The sequence below is a fragment of the Pyrgilauda ruficollis genome, unplaced genomic scaffold, assembly GCF_017590135.1.
Source record: "Pyrgilauda ruficollis isolate IOZ18807 unplaced genomic scaffold, ASM1759013v1 scaffold185, whole genome shotgun sequence".
Lineage (NCBI taxonomy): Eukaryota > Metazoa > Chordata > Aves > Passeriformes > Passeridae > Pyrgilauda > Pyrgilauda ruficollis.
Genome location: NW_024517540.1, coordinates 103,286 through 123,006, shown reverse-complemented (window position 1 = coordinate 123,006; position 19,721 = coordinate 103,286). Strand labels below are relative to the sequence as shown.

At 54.9% G+C, this 19,721-nt stretch overlaps 2 protein-coding genes across 5 annotated transcripts; one reads left to right on the top strand and one right to left on the bottom strand.

Annotated features, from left to right (window-relative positions):
- Window positions 1–224: 224 nt before the first annotated feature.
- CHRNB2 (cholinergic receptor nicotinic beta 2 subunit) lies at window positions 225–3,414 on the top strand. Of its 2 annotated transcripts, XM_041464812.1 has the most exons (6): window positions 225–387; window positions 925–1,070; window positions 1,169–1,213; window positions 1,454–1,563; window positions 1,681–2,641; window positions 3,160–3,414. In XM_041464812.1, the coding sequence occupies exons 1-6, from the start codon at window positions 345–347 to the stop codon at window positions 3,328–3,330; spliced, it is 1,476 nt and encodes a 491-aa protein (XP_041320746.1). In that variant the 5' UTR covers window positions 225–344; the 3' UTR covers window positions 3,331–3,414. The 2 variants fall into 2 exon arrangements, with proteins under 2 accessions (XP_041320746.1, XP_041320745.1); XM_041464811.1 differs by having other exon boundaries at window positions 225–1,070.
- Window positions 3,415–5,415: 2,001 nt separating this feature from the next.
- ADAR (adenosine deaminase RNA specific) lies at window positions 5,416–18,693 on the bottom strand. 3 transcript variants are annotated; one of them, XM_041464878.1, is made up of 15 exons: window positions 17,493–18,693; window positions 14,765–16,294; window positions 13,311–13,497; window positions 13,071–13,228; window positions 12,513–12,654; window positions 12,123–12,328; window positions 11,755–11,911; window positions 10,630–10,801; window positions 9,947–10,040; window positions 8,455–8,583; window positions 8,216–8,349; window positions 7,556–7,738; window positions 6,931–7,043; window positions 6,359–6,486; window positions 5,416–6,051 (listed from the first exon to the last, which is right to left on the bottom strand). In XM_041464878.1, exons 1-15 carry the CDS (start codon window positions 17,501–17,503, stop codon window positions 5,811–5,813), a joined length of 3,585 nt encoding a protein of 1,194 aa, XP_041320812.1. In that variant the 5' UTR covers window positions 17,504–18,693; the 3' UTR covers window positions 5,416–5,810. The 3 variants fall into 3 exon arrangements, with proteins under 3 accessions (XP_041320812.1, XP_041320811.1, XP_041320813.1); XM_041464877.1 differs by having other exon boundaries at window positions 18,388–18,693; XM_041464879.1 differs by lacking the exon at window positions 6,359–6,486 and having other exon boundaries at window positions 18,388–18,693.
- Between the last annotated feature and the right edge of the window lie 1,028 nt (window positions 18,694–19,721).

The window sequence follows — 19,721 nt, the reverse complement described above, 5'->3', positions numbered from 1 at the left end:
CGGGGCTCCGCTCCCGGCTTCCACCCGCCAACTCTGCCGCCCTCCCGTTCAGATCCCGGCCCGGGGCTCCGCCGCCCCGCTGGCCGTGCAGGTACCCCGGTGGAGCGGCGGGCCGGGGGAGCTCAGACCCCGCCGCCGTGTCCCCGGGCCGCGGCGGGGCGGAGGCGGGGGCGGCCCCGGGGCCGCTGACGGCGGCGGTGACGGCGACGGAGCCGGANGGCACCGCCTCCCGCCCGGGGCCGCCCCGCCCGGGCCGCCGCCGCCGCCGGCTCCAGCACCTCGGACAGCGCCCGGCCAGAACCGCGGACAGCGCCGGGTGCCGGTGGCGGCACCGGGCCGCCCCCATGGCGCTGTTCCGCGTCCTCTGCCTTCTCGCTGCCCTCAGACGTAAGTGCCGGGGCTGTGGGGGATGGCACTGGCACAGGCGGGGACGGGACCGGACCGGACCGGGCCGGGCCCGGGGGCTGCGCCTGTTGCACAGGATGTGTCCGGAGTGGGGCCGGTACCGGCCGTTCCGCGGTGCCGGTGCCACCGGCGCTCCCCGAGCGCCCCGGGGCTGTGCGGCCGCCGCGGGCTCCGGCTCCCCGAGGCGGTGCCCGGGGTGGGCAGGAACCGACAGGAACGGGGAGGGGGTGTCCCGAACGGGCAGGGAATGGCGGGGAGGGCGGAGAGGAACCCCCAGCGCTGTCCAGCCGCTCGCCCCCACTCACGGAGCCCCTGAGCCCGCCCGTTCTCCCCCGGCCCTCCCCGCTCCGTGCCCGGCTGTGACACCCACACCCCACCAGCATGAGCCCCATCGTTCCTGCTCTCGGGCTGCCAGGCACAGAGCCCCAGACCGGGTACAGGCTCTGTCCCGGGGGGGCCCCGGACCCCCGTGGGGGGCCCTGCCTGCCGCCATGGGGCTCAGGCTCGGCCATGCCCCAGGGAGCCTGGGCACGGACACGGAGGAGCGCCTGGTTGAGTATCTGCTGGACCCCGCACGCTACAACAAGCTGATCCGGCCGGCGACCAATGGCTCGGAGCTGGTGACCGTGCAGCTGATGGTGTCGCTGGCGCAGCTCATCAGCGTGGTGAGTTGGCCAGGACTCTGCTCCCCAACCCCCTGGGCAAGCGAGGGGGCCCCAAACCCTCCCAGCACCCTGGGTGACTGGCCCTTCTCTCTCTGCAGCATGAGCGGGAGCAGATCATGACCACGAATGTCTGGCTGACCCAGGTGGGCACCCTGGACTCTTATGTGGCCCTGAGAACCCTATGTCCACCCTGCCTCAGGACTTCTCAGCCCCTGCCTTGAGACCCATCCCTATCCTATACATCCTGTGTGGGACCCTAATGTCTACCCTGCCCTTTTAGAGCCCCCCATAAAGCCTGTGTCCCCCCTGTCCTGAACCACCCTCTTGCCCCAGGCCCCCGCCCTGTGGCTGGGCTGGGCTGGGCTGATCCCACCTGTCCTCAGGAGTGGGAGGACTATCGTCTCACGTGGAAGCCTGAGGACTTTGACAACATGAAGAAGGTCCGCTTGCCCTCCAAGCACATCTGGCTGCCTGATGTGGTGCTCTACAACAAGTAGGTCATTTTTAGGGGGGGCTATGTGTTCCCCAGCCCCATCCAGGGCAGGGGGCCATGTTGTTGTACTGCTGGGGCTGACAACAGCAGGACTGACAGCAGCTCTCTTCACCCCAGCGCCGATGGGATGTACGAGGTCTCCTTTTACTCCAACGCTGTGATCTCCTACGATGGCAGCATCTTCTGGCTGCCACCTGCCATCTACAAGAGCGCGTGCAAGATCGAGGTGAAGCACTTCCCCTTTGACCAGCAGAACTGCACCATGAAGTTCCGTTCCTGGACCTACGACCGCACCGAGATTGACCTGGTGCTGAAGAGCGAGGTGGCCAGCCTGGATGACTTCACACCCAGCGGCGAGTGGGACATCGTGGCGCTGCCGGGGCGGCGCAACGAGAACCCCGATGACTCCACCTACGTGGACATCACGTATGACTTCATCATTCGGCGTAAGCCACTCTTCTACACCATCAACCTCATCATCCCCTGCATCCTCATTACCTCCCTGGCCATCCTTGTGTTTTACCTCCCGTCTGACTGTGGCGAGAAGATGACACTCTGCATCTCTGTCCTGCTCGCCCTCACCGTCTTCCTCCTGCTCATCTCCAAGATCGTGCCACCCACCTCACTGGACGTGCCACTGGTGGGCAAGTATCTAATGTTCACCATGGTGCTGGTGACCTTCTCCATCGTCACCAGCGTCTGTGTCCTCAATGTGCACCACCGCTCGCCCACCACGCACACCATGCCGCCCTGGGTCCGCACCCTCTTCCTCCACAAGCTCCCGGCGCTGCTCTTCATGAAGCAGCCGCGGCAGAGCTGCGCCCGCCAGCGCCTGCGCCAGCGCCGGCACACGCAGGAACGCGCTGCCGCCGCCACTCTCTTCGTGCAGGCCGGTGCCCACACCTGCACCTGCTACGCCAACCCTGGCGCTGCCAAGGCCGAGGGGCTCAACGGCTACCGGGAGCGGCAGGGGCAGGCGCCGGGCCCCGCAGCGGGCTGCAGCTGTGGGCTGGAGGAGGCGGTGGACGGCGTGCGCTTCATCGCCGACCACATGCGCAGCGAGGACGACGATCAGAGCGTAAGTCGAGGTGGGCGGTGTGCACGTGGGAGGGAGCAGTGCTCAGGTGCTGGGGGGTGCGGGCAGAGCTGCGGGGTGCAGAGTGTGTTTTGGCTCACGGCTGCACCACAGGAAGCGATGTGCACAAGCACCAAGGGGATCCCTGCCTAGCCCCATGCCCAGTGAGGACCAGCACTGATCCCTGACCCACCACTGCAGTCCCATGCTGAAGCAGCTGCTCTGGAAACAGAGGAGGCTCCCAGCAGGCCTGGCCCTGCATGGCAGTCAGGCTGCAGATTCTGCAGAGTCCCCTCCCAGCTCTGCTCACTGGGGAAATGTTTCCTGGGCTCAGCAGTGCGGGTGACAGCAGGGGGAGTGAGCCCCATGAGGCCCACAGCAGGCTGGCAGACAGCCCCAGGAGCTGCAGTGCTGAGGGAGCAGATTCGAGGCTCTAAGATATGCCAAATCCCCAGCTGGGGCAGTGTCAGGCAATACCCAAGGCCCCAGCCTGACCCAGCATTTTTCCCGGCCCCGTGCAGGTGAGCGAGGACTGGAAGTACGTGGCCATGGTCATCGACCGCCTCTTCCTATGGATCTTCGTCTTCGTCTGTGTCTTTGGCACCATTGGCATGTTCCTGCAGCCCCTCTTCCAGAACTACACCACCAACTCCCTGCTGCAACTTGGCCAGGGCACCCCCACCTCCAAATAGCATGGGGAATGGCCAGTCCCAGGGCCAGAGAGCTGGGTACTGGGCTCAGGCAGCCCCTGCAAACCAATAAATACTTCCACAGGACCGGGCTGGTTCCATCTGGTTTAATTTCATCCTACACTGTGTTCTGCAGGCCTGAGAGAGCAGGATGCAGCCGGGATGGGGTGACTCTGGCTGCCTGTGACCAAGGTAAGAGGCTAGGGAGGCATCATCTCTGAGAGGAAAATCCCAGCTGCCGAGGGAGAGAGCAAAGGAGTGTGAAACCTGATCCATGGGGACATGCTCAGCTCTCTCCTCTGCTCCTGGGAGCACCAGCCACTCATTGCATCTCCTCTCACGCCATGTGGGGCCAGAGCCCCAGCCTCAGTGGGCAGCCCCTGGCTCCAGCCTCGTGCTGCCAACCCCTGTGCCAGCTCTTGGGGTTCCCAGGAGATGACAGAGCAGGAGCAGGGGCATGGGGAGGAAGACAGAACTGCTCAGCTCTGGCTCTGAGTGAACACATGGACCAAGCAGGAAGAGGCTATTTTTAGGTCCTACCTGCAGGCAGGGCGAGGGCAGCAAGTTCCAGGGGCTGCTCCAGCTCCATCTTCTTCTGTTCCACTCCAGGCTCAGCATGCTGGAGCCAAGAGCAGGCACAAGATGAGTTGCACAAGGAAAAGGAAAACACAATTAATCAACCCAAGCTGGGAGCTGCTGGCAGTCGGGCCCCACCGTGGGTCACTGGGCTGACACCATGGCCAGCAGCACTGCCTGCATTCCCTTGGCCAGCAGGAATTGGCCTCGCCGGGGAAAACTGAGATGGAGTGTTTGCTATAAATACCACTAATCCCCGGGGCTGGGGGGAGTGGTGGTGGCGGGGCCTGGCAACACACAGGGCCAGGGGAAGCTGCACGCTAGAAATTAATTTAAATCCCAGCACTTCACCCAGCCAGAGAAATCCCAGCTGCTGCAGCTGCTGCTCCTGGAGCTCAGGGGTGCACCCCAATACCTAAATGTTAAGGGCTTTGCTCCTAAAGCACCCCCATGCCAGGGGCTTGTCCCATTTCATCCCACCTCTGTCTCCTCTGCTGTTGGTCCAACCTCAGTGAGTGCAGGATGGGGGGGGGTCCTGCTGTGCCCCAGTGGGGAGTGGAGATCTATCTGTATTGGGAAGGTGTGGGGAGCACAGCAGGAGCCCCCATAGCCTCAGACACAGCTCCCTGAGCAGCTGCAGAGAGAGGAGCCCCCCAGCCCTGCTCTGGGCTGGGTGCCAAGGCAGTTCCTTCCCCTCACAGCTCTGTGTGGCAGTGGATGCCCACGGGCAGCTGCAGGCAGGGTGAACATGACAGCTGGGCTTTCAGCAAGTGGTGACCGTGCCTGGCCCCAGCCTGGCTGTCCTGTAGAGATCCACAGGCAGAGCTGGGGTCCTGCTCCCAGCCTTAGGCTCCTCACTGGGCTGTACTTCCACGCTAACAGGTCTTTGGTCTCTGTCTCATATGAGAGGACAGAGAGCTCTCAACCCAGGCAAAGCCAGCATTTGCCTTGTACAGGGAAGAGGGCTGCTTCAACACCACCCAATAAGCTTGCTGTTGGATGGCAACAGCATTGCTACTTCTCACCTTCTACCAGCAGCTCTGGCATGTGGCTCAGCTCAGACACAGGCACAGGACAGGGCCTCCAGCCACCACTGGGGTCCAGAGACTGGAGACAGACACCCCATCCTGTCCTAGAGCTAGCAGTGAGGGAAGGAGCTGGGAGGGCCCTGCCCCAGCATTTCAGAGCCCAGCCCTCATGGGCTCAGCTCTGCCCAATGAGCCCTGTGCTTGAGGTAAGAGGCTCAATTCTAAACTCTACCTGGCTCCCTTCATCATTCAGCAAACACTAACTCATCTCTGTCCCTCTCTAAACCCCACCACAGGCCCCTCTTCACCTCAGTGGGAATCAACACACCCATGGCCAACAATGCTGAAACTTTCTTCTTTGTCATTAATGCAGAATGTTATGCTGGTCCTATGGCTGCACATTGCAGAGGTCAGTCCCATGTCCCAGCTTGGCTGGGCTGCCAGTCATCTTCCAAGAGAGACAGAGAAAATGAGTCAAACAGCCTGATTTTTTTTTTTTTTTTTTTAATCTCAAAGGAGAAAATTTGCCTCAAAACCTGCCAGAGGGATTTGCAGTACATGGTCCAAAGGTTTCAAGCTCACAGTCTTGAAAATTCCTCTGGTTTCTCGTGCCTTTTTTAAAAAACAATAAAGGGGGGGGGGACAAAACTATAAAAAAGCAAATGACGACTGAGCCTGCCCTTGCTTTAAAAAACAGGAGTATCATTTACATGCACATTTTAAAAACACAGGGTCTGAGTGACAGTTACAAGGCAGCCAGGCCTATGAGGAAACCGCTGCACAGTCCTGATTCCACTCCAAAAACGTGGTGAAAGAAGGATGAGCACAGCCATGCACAGCCTGCGCACATTCACCCCCCAGTCCTTGCAGAGTGCTTCCTTACACATCAAGGACAGAGAAATTTTCTTCCTCTTGGGGTTTGCGGATCCAGCTGCCGTAGCCCAGCTCTTCCAGTGTGCTGAAGAAGCACTGCTTGGCTGCCTGGTAAGCTGTGGCTGCCTTCTTGGCATCCGAGTACACAGAGAAGCCCTGCAGGTCTTTGCGGCTGTTCTTTGCACAGAGCTGCTGGAACAGGGTGAACATTTTGCTCTTGGACACACGAGACACCTCCAGCTTCACACTGGGAAGGAAGACAATTACAGCAATGAGGGACAGGACACTGAGAAGAGCCAAGAGAAGCAGGGGGCTCAGGGAAAATCTCATGACAGAGGAGCTCTGGGCTTGGCAAGGCTCAGTGGTAGGGTCCAGGTGGGGCAACACTGTTTTCCTTCTGGAGTACTTGCTTATGTCCGTTTAAAATTCCTCTATCCAACCCTCCCCATGTGTAGGGTGCTGTAACAATGCAGAGTGTACTCCCCACCTCAGGGCTGCCCCCCTTCCCTCAGACAGTGTCAGGAAAAGGCAGTGTCAGGAAAAGCTCCTCTTACCCATCTACTTTCCCTTTGGTGCCATCCAAGATTTCAACTTCGCTTTCATCAGCAAGACACCAGTTCACCGATGACTCCTTCGTCTTGCCTGTCTGCCTTGCAGAGTCATACACGCTGACTCGCCCAACCTGCACAGGAAGGAAGCTTAACCTGGTCCTGCTGCCTGAGTCTCTTGCCCCTTTCATCCCTCACAGTTTTAGCTCATCCTAAACCTTCCAGAGTCACAAGGAAAAGGTTATTACCGAGTTGAAGGCTAGAGAGGCAGCTTTAGTGTCCTTTTTTCCAGACTAAGACATTACCTGTAACCCCCAAACTGTCGGGTGACACAAAGAGGTCAGGTTCTTGGGGCTGTCCTGTGTAGGGCCAGGAGCTAGACCTAATGAGACACTGTGGGTCCTTTTCAACTCAGGATATCCCTTGACTGTATGATTCTGTGCTTCTGGTCACTAATTCTTGCCCCTGGTTGGAGGGCTGCTGCACAATAACCCTCCCTGTAGAGCACCTCAGGGAGCCCCAAACCCACAGGGAAAGGAATGGGGGACAAAGATGAAGAAGTGCTGCAGCTGCAGTACCTCAGGGTGGTTAATGTGATACGGAGCCTGGAGCTTTTCCTTCAGCGTGCTCCCATCCCTCTCCATGCGGCAGCAGATGGCACGGGTCAAGTGACCCTGACTGTACAAGTAACCTGTGGAGACAGAGGTAAAGGTGTGAGGAAACAGGATGGCACAGGTGATGTGAAAGTCCATCATCTGTCTTGTGTCCCCCAACATTCCAACATCGATGGATTGGCCAAACCGCAAAAACTGCAGCACTGCTCACAGGCTCCTGAAAGCTCACAGCATGTGGATCAGCATAGCTACTATACATATACTACTATAGCAGCATCTGTGTATCCTGGGTGTGAGAGACAATGGTCTCCAGACTGCAACAGTCCTCACTGAAGACACAAACATGCAGTTTTTGTCTCACTCTCCTAGACCACGTGTGCCTCCTAATATCCAGAACTTTGCAGAGACACCGACTCTACCCACAGCCTAAAATCCATGGACTCTCTCTGCATTTTCAAACAGCTCTGCCAAGAAAGACATTTCAGTCTGTTACTCCTACACCCTCCACAAACTTTGCCATCACACTGGGGAGTGAGAGGAGCTGTCACTGCAGCCTAGTTTTACCCCGAGAGGACAGAGGGTTTCGCACCAAGTGTAACAGAGTGGAGATAAACTGGCTCCAGGAAGTGTGACAGCAATGCCCCTTGCAAGCCAAGAATATTCCAGCGTAAGATTTTGTCACTGCAGGACATGGTTCGTAACCGCTCCCCGTGCTGGATCCCGTCCCACGTGGGCACAATGTCACTCGACTCCACAGGAATGGTACCTTCCCCTGCACAAGAGAAGAAGAAAGCTTTTCTGTATAGTGTCAGATATTCAAATAAAGCAAAACCCCATCAGCAACTGCACAAGAAACTTCTGGATACCCAGAGTGAACTCAGGAGTCTGACACCAGGTTCAGAGAACAACCTGGCATTCAGTATTGGGTACTGATGAGCAATTTTCAACATGGCTGAAGCAGAATAGAACTTTGCTTGAAAGGCAGGACACAGACCTAGATTTGAGCTTTGCATCGAACTTCAGCTGCAAACTTCACAAGGATGGCAGTGCAAGAGGCAGAGCTGGGAAGGGGAAAGGGACTCTCTCTAAAGCCTTCCATCTACCTCTTCTGGTTCCTGAATGCTTCAAATCCCACAAGAGAGAGGGGTAAGGAACCACACAGAGAGGGGTAAGGAAGCTCTGGAGCACCAGAAAGGCTCCCAGGAGAGGACTGAAGCCACCCCATGGTGCAGGGAGTGATTGCACTCACCATTCTCCACCTTGGTCCGCAGCTTGCCTTGCTTGGGGTTCTCAAAGAGAGGCTGATGTTGGGCTTGTCCCATCTCGTTTGCCTGATCACTGCAGGATTTATCAAAGAGTGCTCCGTCCCCACATGGTGCTGTGCTAGAAAACAAACCCTCCCTGGTTAGCACTGACTGTAAAGGAAACAGCCAGGGCCAGGGGCATGACAGTGCTGCTGACACCAGTCATTCAAACCCCCCCACCAACCTGACGTAGAGGTGGAAGGTAACATTGTTCTTTATTTTGAGTTTCTTTCCTCCCGCTTGCTCAAAAATGCTCTCTTCTGCAGAGGAAGGATTGGATGGGTCATACTTCATCAGCTCACTGTAAAGAAACCTGAAAAAAACACCATCCTGTCAAAAGGGTGCTCTGCTTCTCAGACAAGAAGTGCTTCAACTGACAGGCAGGGCCCCACATCACCCACTCCTGCCACACAGAAAAGCAGAGACCAGGAGCTGTGGCTGAGGATGCCTGGGAAGCCAACAAACAATGTCTGATGCACAAAAAGGGAAAAAAATCCAGCAGATTTTCTGCCATACACTGGACAAGCAGAAGAAAAGCAGTATCCTGTCCAGGAAGCTGAGGGAAGCTCTGGCAGGAGAAAAGAAGGAGCCTGGCTGGGTGCTGCTCTCATGCATCTGATCCCTGTGTGAAGAAGACTTCAAGGTTGTTAACCAGCACTTTAGTCAGCAGCAAGTTGGCATTAAAAGTGAACAACCCTGCAGGCAGCTGAATTCAAGTGGTATCAGAACGAGCCCATGATCTGTTTACACTGATGGGTCTTTTATGGCTGCTTCTGACCAGGGAAAACCCTGAGGTCTCCAACATCGTGTCAAGGACTAAAGAAGAACTGCAGCCTCCCAGACAGTCCTTGAGCCTGTGCAGGGACTGATTTTGCAAGGAGAGGCAGACTTCACTCTGCTGTGCCAGAGCAGCCACTGCTGTCAAGATTAACAGCTGAAACAGACAGTAAGCAAGATGCAATCCTGATTCATCACTTCCCAGGGACCTGCCCTCAACACTTTCCCTTGCTGAGGAATGCAGAGCACAGTGGCAGCACACAAAGGCTTGGAGGAAGCAGCTGATTTTTTTGTTCATAACTGAAGGACAAACGTTAACCAAGCAGTCCAGCTTCATCTCACTTTAGGTTTCAAAAACTAAAAAGTGCCACAATGAATGTGGGAGGGGAAGAGGAGAGGAAGAAAATAATTGCGTAGCTTAGTTGGGAAAATCCTTTCCAGCCTCTGAAAACCATGTTAATTAGCAAAGCAAACATATGCAGGATGTTTTCCTGAATCCTTCTATAGCCAGATCCAGAAAGGCCAGGAGACCAAGCTTGCAGTGGCTTGGTGTGGCAGGAGCTGTGCTCAGGCTGCAGAGCACCCTGTACATCAGCCCAGCAGCTCCAGCAGGAGGCTTAATATTAAGTACAACAGATGTAGCCCTTGGGCTCCTGGCAAGTCTCCCATTCAGTACTTATTTGGGCATCATTCAGGTATGGCCCCTTCTTACCAAAAATAACATCCCTCTGTATGAATGAACTCATTCAACAACACATGAGTAAACAGTGTCTGAGGATCACAGCATCTATCAGCACAGCAAAAATCTAGGGGTGTGTTTCAGCCACATCCCTGCAGAATGGGAGAGCAGCTCCTGGCAGGCCTCTCCCCTTTTCCTTTTGAGTTTCCCCTTTTCTCACCTCACAAAGCCTCTTCGAGAAATGATTTCTGCATGACAGTCATTTACTGTCTCCCCCTTCAAGCTTAGCTCTTCTCCTTTCACACAGCGATTACCTGAAGCAAACAAACAAATAAAGAATTCAATAATAGGGCAGATATCAAAGTCAAGATGGCTTCAGAGACAGAGGGAGGAAGTCTTATTTCTTTGGACTCTTGAGCAGCAGCACCAGCACGAGCACCCTGCCTATTAAATCACTATCACAAGCAGTTAAGAAAATAAAGGGACACCACTTTAGGGACAGACAGACTTAAACTGCCATGAGTTTTGGGGGACTGTACCTTCCCAAGGGCTTTTTAGCCCATCACTCCCGGTAGAAGCCTGGCAGCAAAGCAGGGAGGGAGATAAGGTACGTGCAGCAGGGAGAAACTGGAGGATTGTGTGCTCTGGCACATAAAGAACCCATGCTCTGATGCACAGAGTACAACGCAGCAATGCAAGCAAAGATTAAGAGCAATATAGCTGCAGGCACATTTGCTTTGTCCTCCCTCTCTCTAACCAGATCACTCATGACACCATGTGAGCCCTGGGAACGTTCTGTTCCCTCTGAGGAAGCCTACAGCAACAGCCATTCCTGCACCGTGGCTGACAGGGAAACCTAGCATGGAAGAGAATTCAGAGTGTGCTGGAGGAACCTGTTCATACCTGTTCCGATGCTGACCACCACTCCCAGGCCCTTATCTCCTCTCCTCATGATGATGGCAGCCAGGATCTTGCGGCCCAGCAGGCTGTGCTGGAGGCGAGCCGTGAGGGAGTTGAAGCGCTGGTGGCTCAGCATGGCCAGCTGATCGTGCAGGGTGCTGCCACTCACAGGGAGCTGGGACAGGGACAACAGCACAGCACATGAGCAGCTCACACGGCACAGCTCAAGAGTGAGCTAACCTGCAGCACAGCTTTCCAAGCAGAAGACAGTGCACAGAAAACTCTGAGCTTTGGGCAGTGCTGTGTCAAGGGTGGGTGAAGCTCTTTTAGGTATTTCTGGGAAAACCTCATCCAAGGCTTTGAGCTCTGCTTTAGCCACATCAGAGACAGCAGCAAGCGACACTGGCTGAGGAACGACCTCCTGAGAATGCCAGGGAAAACCCCGAGCAAGAAGGAACAAAACCAACCTGCCTATTTGCAGAGACTCAGCCAAGGAAATTTGTTTCTGGCTTTGGAGGAATTCCTCCTCTGGCTGCCTGTGAGGAGCGTGCACAGTCATTCCAGCGCAGACCAACTCATCTCCTCCAGCACTGCTGACTGACAAATCCTCCCTGATGGCTTTGCTATTTAGAGCCCCAGCTGCTGTGCCCAGTTGTGCTGCCTGGAATGAGGCTTTTCAGAGCTCACAACACTCCAAGTGTGATTTATATCAGCCCAAGTTTGGGACAGCCATCCTGACATAACCAGGGCTTTGCGTTTAAGTGATGCATGAATTTTTTGAGCTGACACACAATTTTTAATGCAGCACAAAGAAATGTGGAAGAAATAATAAAAAAAAGTCATATAATTAAAAAACCCCATGTTCCTACTCTACCACAGGAACACATTTTAGTAGCTTATGGAAGAATCTGATAATAATTTAGCCCTAAAGCAGAGGCCTGTAGGACAGAAGAGTATGCCTCTGCCCTGAGGAAACATCTAACCCACTTCAGGAAAACCGTATCAGGTTATGAACAGCTGCAGAGAACAAAGGGATCACAGCTGATTTTGAAAGCATTTTTTGGCTGGACTGAGAGGAGGGGGATAGGCAGGACTATCACACAGCCCCAGCTTTGGCAGAAGACTTACCTCGGCGATGCTCATCCCTTCCATGCGCTCGGTCTTCTCTGATTCCCCAATCAGGACTCGGAGTGCTGCATCAGCTGCCTCCTGCTTGCCCTGCTTTTTGTTGTGTGCAGTTACAGCTGGGAACCAGCGGCCTCCAACCTTCGCCTGATAGATAAATCTACAAAGAAACCAAGGAACCTGTGGATTTCAGTTTGGTTTTTACATTCTCAAAGTGGAGAGAGGAGGCAATCAGAGGGACAAGCTATGGCAGAGGCAGCAACTAGCCCTGTTGCCATCTCAAAAGGCATCAGCAATTTTGAGCTTTCTGCCCTTTTCCTACGACAACAGCAGCAGCACAAAACTTCCTTCAGCCAGATGCTGCTACTTACTTGGGGTCATGGGGAGGTCCTGACTGGTCAATGAGTTTGAACTCTGCAGCAAACCCATTGGAACGGGCATATTCCAGCAGGCCACTGACAGGATTGACGTTAAGATATTTGATGAGCTCCCCAACACCCTTCGTTTTCACCACTTTGGATTCATCTGGAGTGGCGATATTGTGCATGGACTGGTCACTGTGGGGCTTCACAACAGGCTAGAGCAGAGTTAGACAGGAAAAGACTGTTAAACACTGAGCAGCTGCATTTAGTGTAGGCCAAGAACAGCAGCAAACCTCTGCCCCACATGACCTTGTGGGGTGAAATCCAGCAGAATAGGAAATAAAAGGGGGGGAACACCCACTTCCAAACACTTGGGTCTTACAAAAAAGCTCTTTATACCTGTTCAGGCAAGACATGGGGTACAGACTCTCCAGAAAGAATCTTCACAGCAACTTCTGCTGCCATTTGCTTTGCTCCCTTCTTGCTGTTTCCTACCACAGCAGGGAAAATTTGGTCACCCATTTTCACACAGTAGCTGAACCTGACAGGACATTATAGTACATGAAAAGTGTTAACCATAGGTGTCTCAATCTGGTTATTATCCCCGTGTCCCACTTCCAAGTAAATCCTTCTGGGTTATCTCCAATTTATCTTCAATTGAAATCTACTGTGATGGCCCTAAACACTTCCAGTAGAGCACCTCCAGGAAGGGTACAGGACTGGAACCCCCTCCTGCTCTGGTAGAAGAAACAGCATCCTTTCTCTGAGAAAGGGCACCACTTTGGGCCTCCTTCTGGAACTAGATATCTTGGACAAGCCATGCCCAGAATCCTTGGCTAGGAGGAGCACTCAGCTAGATCAGTGACAAGTCCAGGAATGTGGGCAGCATGCCACAGGGGAAGGACAGTGAATAAAGAGTTTCCACCCTTCCTCAAAGTTGACATGAATATGCCATACCTAGGATCATGAGGTGGGCCTTCCTGAGAGAGCAGCTGGAATTCAATTATGTTCCCTGATTTTTGACCATACTCCATTAATATGCTGATAGGGTGCTTCCCAGGAAGCAGGTTGAGGTGAGCTGCTGCAGATGACAGCTCTGGCTCCAGCTGCAAAGGCTACAGCAAGAAGATGGAGGAAATCAGTGTCAGACTCAATACTGTTTGAGCAGCCTCACAAAGTAAAGAAAACAGGACTCACCAGTTCTGGTTCCGAGCTGTTGGAGGGAAATGGCTCCTCACATTTAATTCCACCTTGCCTTCCATTCTCCACTTCACTTATCAGGACCTTCATGGCATTAGCTGCTGCCTCCTGCTTAGCCAATTTTTTGCTCCCTGCTTCTGCTGGTGGGAATGGGCGCCCATTGATCACTGCTTGGAACTTAAACCTTTGAAAGAGAAAACCAAAGGGGCATATTGAGAAGCAGAAGTGTGGTCTTCTCAGAGCAAGCAAGACTGCTCTTGGAATTCAAAGGAGAAGAAACAGCCAGCTCCCAGATGGGAGAGTAAATCCAGGCTGCCATGAGCAGAAAACAAAAACACCAAGGGTACCTGAGCAGCACTGCATCATTACATTTCCAGAGCTGTTCACAACAGAGAAGCAGCTCCACGTTTTGTTCCGAAGGAACAGGATGAATTGCCTTGTTCCACCACAGGGGCCAGAAACAGGAAATGGGTGTATGCAGGCAGCAGCTCTGTGGTGGCTCCTGGCCAGGAATAAGAAAGCTCAAAAGCAGCCTGCACTGTTTCATTTGCACCTGGTCATTTGGGGGTCACTCCTCCCTCTGGCATTCTCCATGGCTATCCAGGAAATCCATCTTAGAAAGGTGCTGCCTCACATAAACCTCCTGCCTTTGATATTTCTGCCTCCCCCATTCCTGTGACCTCTAAAAAACAAGATGATCTTCCATCCTCCAGCCCTGGAAATCTGCTTCCGAGGAGAGTGGGTCAAACCAGATCTGGAGAGGACTATGGCACTGAATCCATTCAGATCCCTTCTTTAAAAAAACCCCAAAAACCCAAAATAACAAAACCCTGGGACTCCATCTGTAGAAATCAGGCCAATTTTCCTGTCTAGCGGATCTATTGACATATTCCAGTGTGGCACATATGGAGATTTTCTCGGTCTTGCTTATGCTCAGTAACAGCCATGATTCTGCAAGAGACTCCAGAGACTAACTCAGCCAGCTGCTGCGTCATGCCACATGCTCAGCTCAGAGAATTGGCTCTGACCTGCTACAACACAAAAATGTAGAGTGGGGCCACCTTGTTTAACTTAAGACACCTGCACCCAAACACTTTGTTCTGGGCTCCCTTTACACCATTTCCAGGCTGAGACCATCTTGAGAGGCAGCTTAGAAATACCAGCTTCCCCCTGCATGGTCAAATTTGAAGGCAAGTAATTGAGATGGGATGTAGGGAAGAAATTAATCCCATCTTTGCTGCTCAGAATGAGGAATGCCAAAACTGGTCTGCCTAGGGTTAAATTTTAGCCTTTATTTTTTAAGCTGATGCAAGGAATCAACTAGGCTAATCCTTCTGAAATGAAAGAAACATTAATAGCAGGCCCCTTCAGGACAGTTGAGTGGGTGAACTTAGTTTAAGTCAAACCATTTTATGCAAAAAGAGCTCAGAAAAGGCTGCACATTTTCTCACCGTGGCTCATGAGAGGGTCCATTCTGCTCCAGCATGATGAAATCACAGTGCTGGTACGTGTACTGGGAATATTCAGTAAGGCCACTCACTGGGTTCTTCTCCTGACAAGCTATCAGTTTCTCTACAGGTGTACATGGGAAAGCAGTTTCAAACTGGGCAGCATAAATGGGGGAAGACTGAGAATTCATGATGCTTTCTGACTTATCAGGCTGCTTGTTGATAGCATTCAGGTTATCTGGGATATCATCTGTGGTCCACTTGCTGTTTTCTGAGTTATCATAATTACTCAAACTGGAGAAGTCAGGCTTAGTGTCCTCAGATGCATCTGCTTCTGTGTCACTGGCACTGCCCTGACCAGCCTGCCCCAAAGGCTGCTGCCCGTTTTCTGCACTTTCTTCCTCTTCTTCTTCTTTCACTGCTGCTGGTGAAGCTGCAGTCACCTCTGGGGCACATGGAGGGACAATGGAAGAGGGAAGACCTGACTCAGGAGGTGTGGCATCTGCCATCTGCATTACTGTGCTGGCCTTCAGCCTCATCTGCATCCTCTCGCGCTTCCTGTTTGTCAGGGACCACCGTGGTGGAGTTGCATTCTGCTTGTGGACATCCCCCAGCTTTTCCAGAGCACTAAGAAATGCATTAACATCCTTGGCTCTCGAAAACCCAATGTTCTTGGCAAGATTGAGAGCTGTTGTTTCCACCACACTGAACAAGTAGTTGCAGATTTTCTCCTTTGTCTCAGCCATCTCTGTGTCTCCCAAGCCAAACGTGCTCCGCTCTCCTCCTCTGCTCTCACAACTTGTGGGATCTGTGCAACTGGCACTGTGGTCAGTAGGGCTTCTTTCTCTCCCTGAACTAGGGCTGGCAATTCTCCACAGTGGTGGTGTCTCTCCCTCTTTGTGCAACTTGCCTTCTCTGAGGAGTTTATACAAAACACGGTTGACCTCTTTCTTTTGAGTTTTAAGTTTACGTGCCAGCTCATGAGCCGTGCAAGTCCTCCCCTCCCCAAGCTGCCTGAAAACAGTCAGAATTTCTTGTTCATAGTCTTGCCCAGCAAGAGACAGTCTTTGGAAATTGAGCCTCACAGCGTCAGAATCTCTCCTGGAGCTCTCCTGACGATGGTACTGCGGAGGGCAATACCGAGGCAGAGTCTCAACCCGTGGATGCTGGCTGGAGAACCTACGGGCTGCAGCCCAGGGCTGACCTCTGCCTGCAGGAGCCGGTGCCGCAGCTCGCCCGCCTCTGGTGCGCCACTCCTTGTGTGATCCCTGTCCCTGCAACACACAGACTTCAGCGTCCTGCTCTGTTAGGAACTGCTGGTGTAAAAAGGTTTCCTGATTAGTTTCTTGTGGGGTACGAGGGTGGTTAAAAGGACCTCGGTTAGTGCTGGAGCAGTTATGCCTTGGCTGGGTGAGATAGGAGCCTCTGCCTCGCCCAGTGCCTCTGATCATAGCGCACTCCTGGGACACGCGGGGGAACCAGGCTGCTGCTGAGCCAGGACAGGAGCTGCCACTCACTCCACACTCTCCCGCCCTGAGGAGAAAAAACACAGGAGCTCAGAACATCTTTTCACAACGACAGCATTCCAGAAATGCAGTTTAAACAGATTCCCAGCTACTGAGGCACTTCAAGCATCTTCTCACTTGTCAATTATTTTTCTACTTCTCTAGGAGTCTAAATTAGTCCTGTAAAAATACAAACGGCAAACTCTGGCTGCCCAGCAGAGAACCAGCAGCCCCAAACTGCAGGTGAAGTCAATCCCAAGAAGCAGCTTTGACACTGCTCCTGTTAGGCTTGATTCCAGCACGGGGCAGGGTGGCCTGCTCAGGATGTGCTCCTGAAACACAGCAAGCTCCACTGCCACAAGGGAGAGAGGAATCTCAGACCTACTTTGCAGCCTGAGAAATGGGGGCATGAGGAGGTAAAGGAGTACAAGGAGGTGAGCTGGACCAGCACAAGGAGCTGGAGCAACTTGCATGGTCACACAGAACAGAGCTGCAACAGGCTTGCAATTATTTTCAGATTCATGGCCAAAACAGTCTGAAACAGCAAGTGTCTTTTCCTCCCTGGACACTATGTGACCTGTAGAGGTAAGACATCACACGGGAGGGGAATGAAAGTGATAACATGCAGAGAAATTTGATAGGTGTGCAGCTGGCAACGGTACAAGTTTTTTTCCATTATAGCCCAAATTTCACTGTATCACACAAAGTTGTGCTGCTTCCCCTGGGGTACAGAGGTAAGACTAAACGATTAATATACTTTTTAAAAGTAAGGAATCCAGCCCAGCATATTCTAATTTTCTGATAACACTTGCTACAAAACTGAGAGGATAAAAACATGCAACACGATACATCACTGCCGGGTCCCCGTCCTGCCTGCTCCTCCGTGACCTCCTTACGGCACCTATCACCACAAAGATAGTTTTTCTGATCCAAGTCTCATCTTTATAAAGCTCCCCATCTTCACCAAACGCCTCAAGGTCAACTTAAATTTCACTTCCATGAAACAGCTGCACTCGGCTGCCTTCACCGGGACTTATTTTTACAACAAACGTGGGGAGGCTGAGTGCAGCGCGACAGCTCCCCAGCTCCGAGGGAGTCCCGCTGCTGCCCCCCTGCTCAGTGACCCCGTTTTACAAGTGCTCCCTGAGCCACGGGCAGGGCAAAAACACGATGAGGGCCTTGGAAAAACAAACAAACAAACAAACAAAACAAACCCACGCTCTTACCTCAGTCTCATCCACACGCCCAATTATTTTATGAGAAAATACAGGGAAAAAAGAAACGCCGAGCCGCAGAACGCGTCGCGGCCGAGAGGCACCGGGGCACCGCCAAGATGGCTGCGAGCTCCGTTTCGGTTTCGTTTCCCGCAGCAGCCGCTCCGCCCCGCCCAGGGAGCTCGCAGCGGGGGCTGGCCGCTTTCCCGGACAGGCTCTCGGCTTCGGGAGCAATCACCAGCGGCGGGAAAGCGAGCCAGGGAGGGCAGCTCCTTCCCCCGTTCCCTATGGCGCTGCAGCCCCGTCACTCGGGAGCCGCCGCCGGGACGGGGCTCCCCACAGGAGCGGCTGCTGTCCCGGCTTAGGGAGGGGCTGCGGGAACGCCTGCCACCCTCAGCCACACCCCAGAGGAGAGCGGGACCGCGGCAGGACGGCTGCCGCCTGCACCCGTGTCAAACCGCGTTCCGGGGCCCGCGCATCCACGGCGGCAGTGGCGGCACCGCGAGCACGAGGGGCTCGCCCGGACGAGGCCCCGAGCCCGGGGGACGATGTACGGGAGAGCGGCGAGCACCGAAAGCCGGGAGTTGAGGCTTTTATTCTGCGCGTTCCGCCCTGTGGAACCCGGTCCCGACAGGGACCTTGGGGAGCCAGGACACGGTCACACCGCCTTCCGCACGCCCGCGGGGGCTGCCTGCGCTGGAGGCTGCACCCCGGCCTGTGCGGCCCGAGCCCGCGGTGCCACCGGCTTCGGCGGCCGCTGCGGGACACTCGGGCCCGGAGGGACGCACACAGGCCCGTGAGGGCCCGGGCCCGGCCCGAGGCCGCTGCAGGATACCCGGGCCCGGAGGGACCCACACAGACCCGTGAGAGCCCGGCCCGCGGCCGCCCCCTCCTCACGCCCCTGTACCTTGCCGCTGCCGCCGCTGCCGGCGCATGCTGATGACGCACGAGAACCCCACGCGCCTGCGCAGGGAGCCGCGCGGCAGCCATCTTTCCCCCGGCCCGAGCGCGGCCATGTTTGGCACGGGCAGCTCTCGGCTGTGCCGGCGCTGCTGACCCGGCGGGGCTCGGCCCGGCCGCTCCGCTGCGGGAGAGACACCACAACCGCTCAGTCCCCCGGCTGAAAGGCAGCACCACTCCCGCTGTGTCCCGGGGCAGCGGCCGCTGAGGCGGCGGCGCGCACAGGCGCTGCTCCCCGTGCGGCTCCCACGGCGTTCCCCCCGCCCCGGCCCGCGCGTGCGCCCTGAGCGCCGCCGAACGTGCCCGGCCCCGCCGTGCCCTCAGGGCTGGGGGCTCCTCCCGTCCTCCGTGCGCCCCCAGGGCCCGCGGGACACCCATTTCCTATGGGCTCTCTGTCTGTGGTGCGGCTCCCTTCTCCCTTGGAGCTTCCTTATCCCCCTGTGCCCCTCACCGAGGTCTCCCCAGCGGGGCTCCTCTTTTACCACAGGCTTCCTGTGGGACTCCCCTCACCCCATTTTAATCCATTATTTTAGTGCCGGAGGTGCAGCAAGTCACATCCCACCCTGTCCGAGGTTTTTTCTAGGTAAATGGACACGTTCTCCTCCATAATCCCAAAGCAGGCACGGCCCCTGCTGCCGGTGGATCCTCCCTTTCCCGGGCAGACACCATCCGGACCGTGTGAGTTACAAAACTACCGGCAGAGAACAGATCGTTCCTGCCTGCTGCTGCACCTCAACAGCCGTGTGCCATTTACCGGCTGGCACGGGGACCCGCCCGGAGCTGCCCCGGCAGCGCCCTTCGGGCTGTCAGCGGCTCGGAGCAGCCCCGGCTGGGCAGTGGGCACTGTGGTGTTTATAACTCCGGGTATGGATCATAACCAAAAGGCTTGGGAGCCGAGCTATTAGATGGTCCAGCCATGGGGGTCGGGTTCTTGTTCCAGGCAACAAGTGCAGGACAAGAAGAAGTGGCCTCAGGTTGCACAAGGGCGGGTTTAGATGTTAGGGGATGTTTCTTCAGGGAAGGGGTGATCAGGCTCTGGAAGAGGCTGCCCGTGGCGTTGGTGAAGTCATCATCCCTGGAAGTGTTCAATCAATAGCTGGAATCAGTGATTTTAGAGGGCTTTTCCAATCTCAGCAAATCTGCAATTCTGTAATTCTGCTGCTTTGGTACAACCGGTGAGCAACTGTCAGGACCATCATCTGGGAGTCCCCAGAGCCTCTTCTACCCGAGTGGTGGGTGTGGAGGGAGCCAGGAGGGATGGCCATGGGTTCTGGATGAATT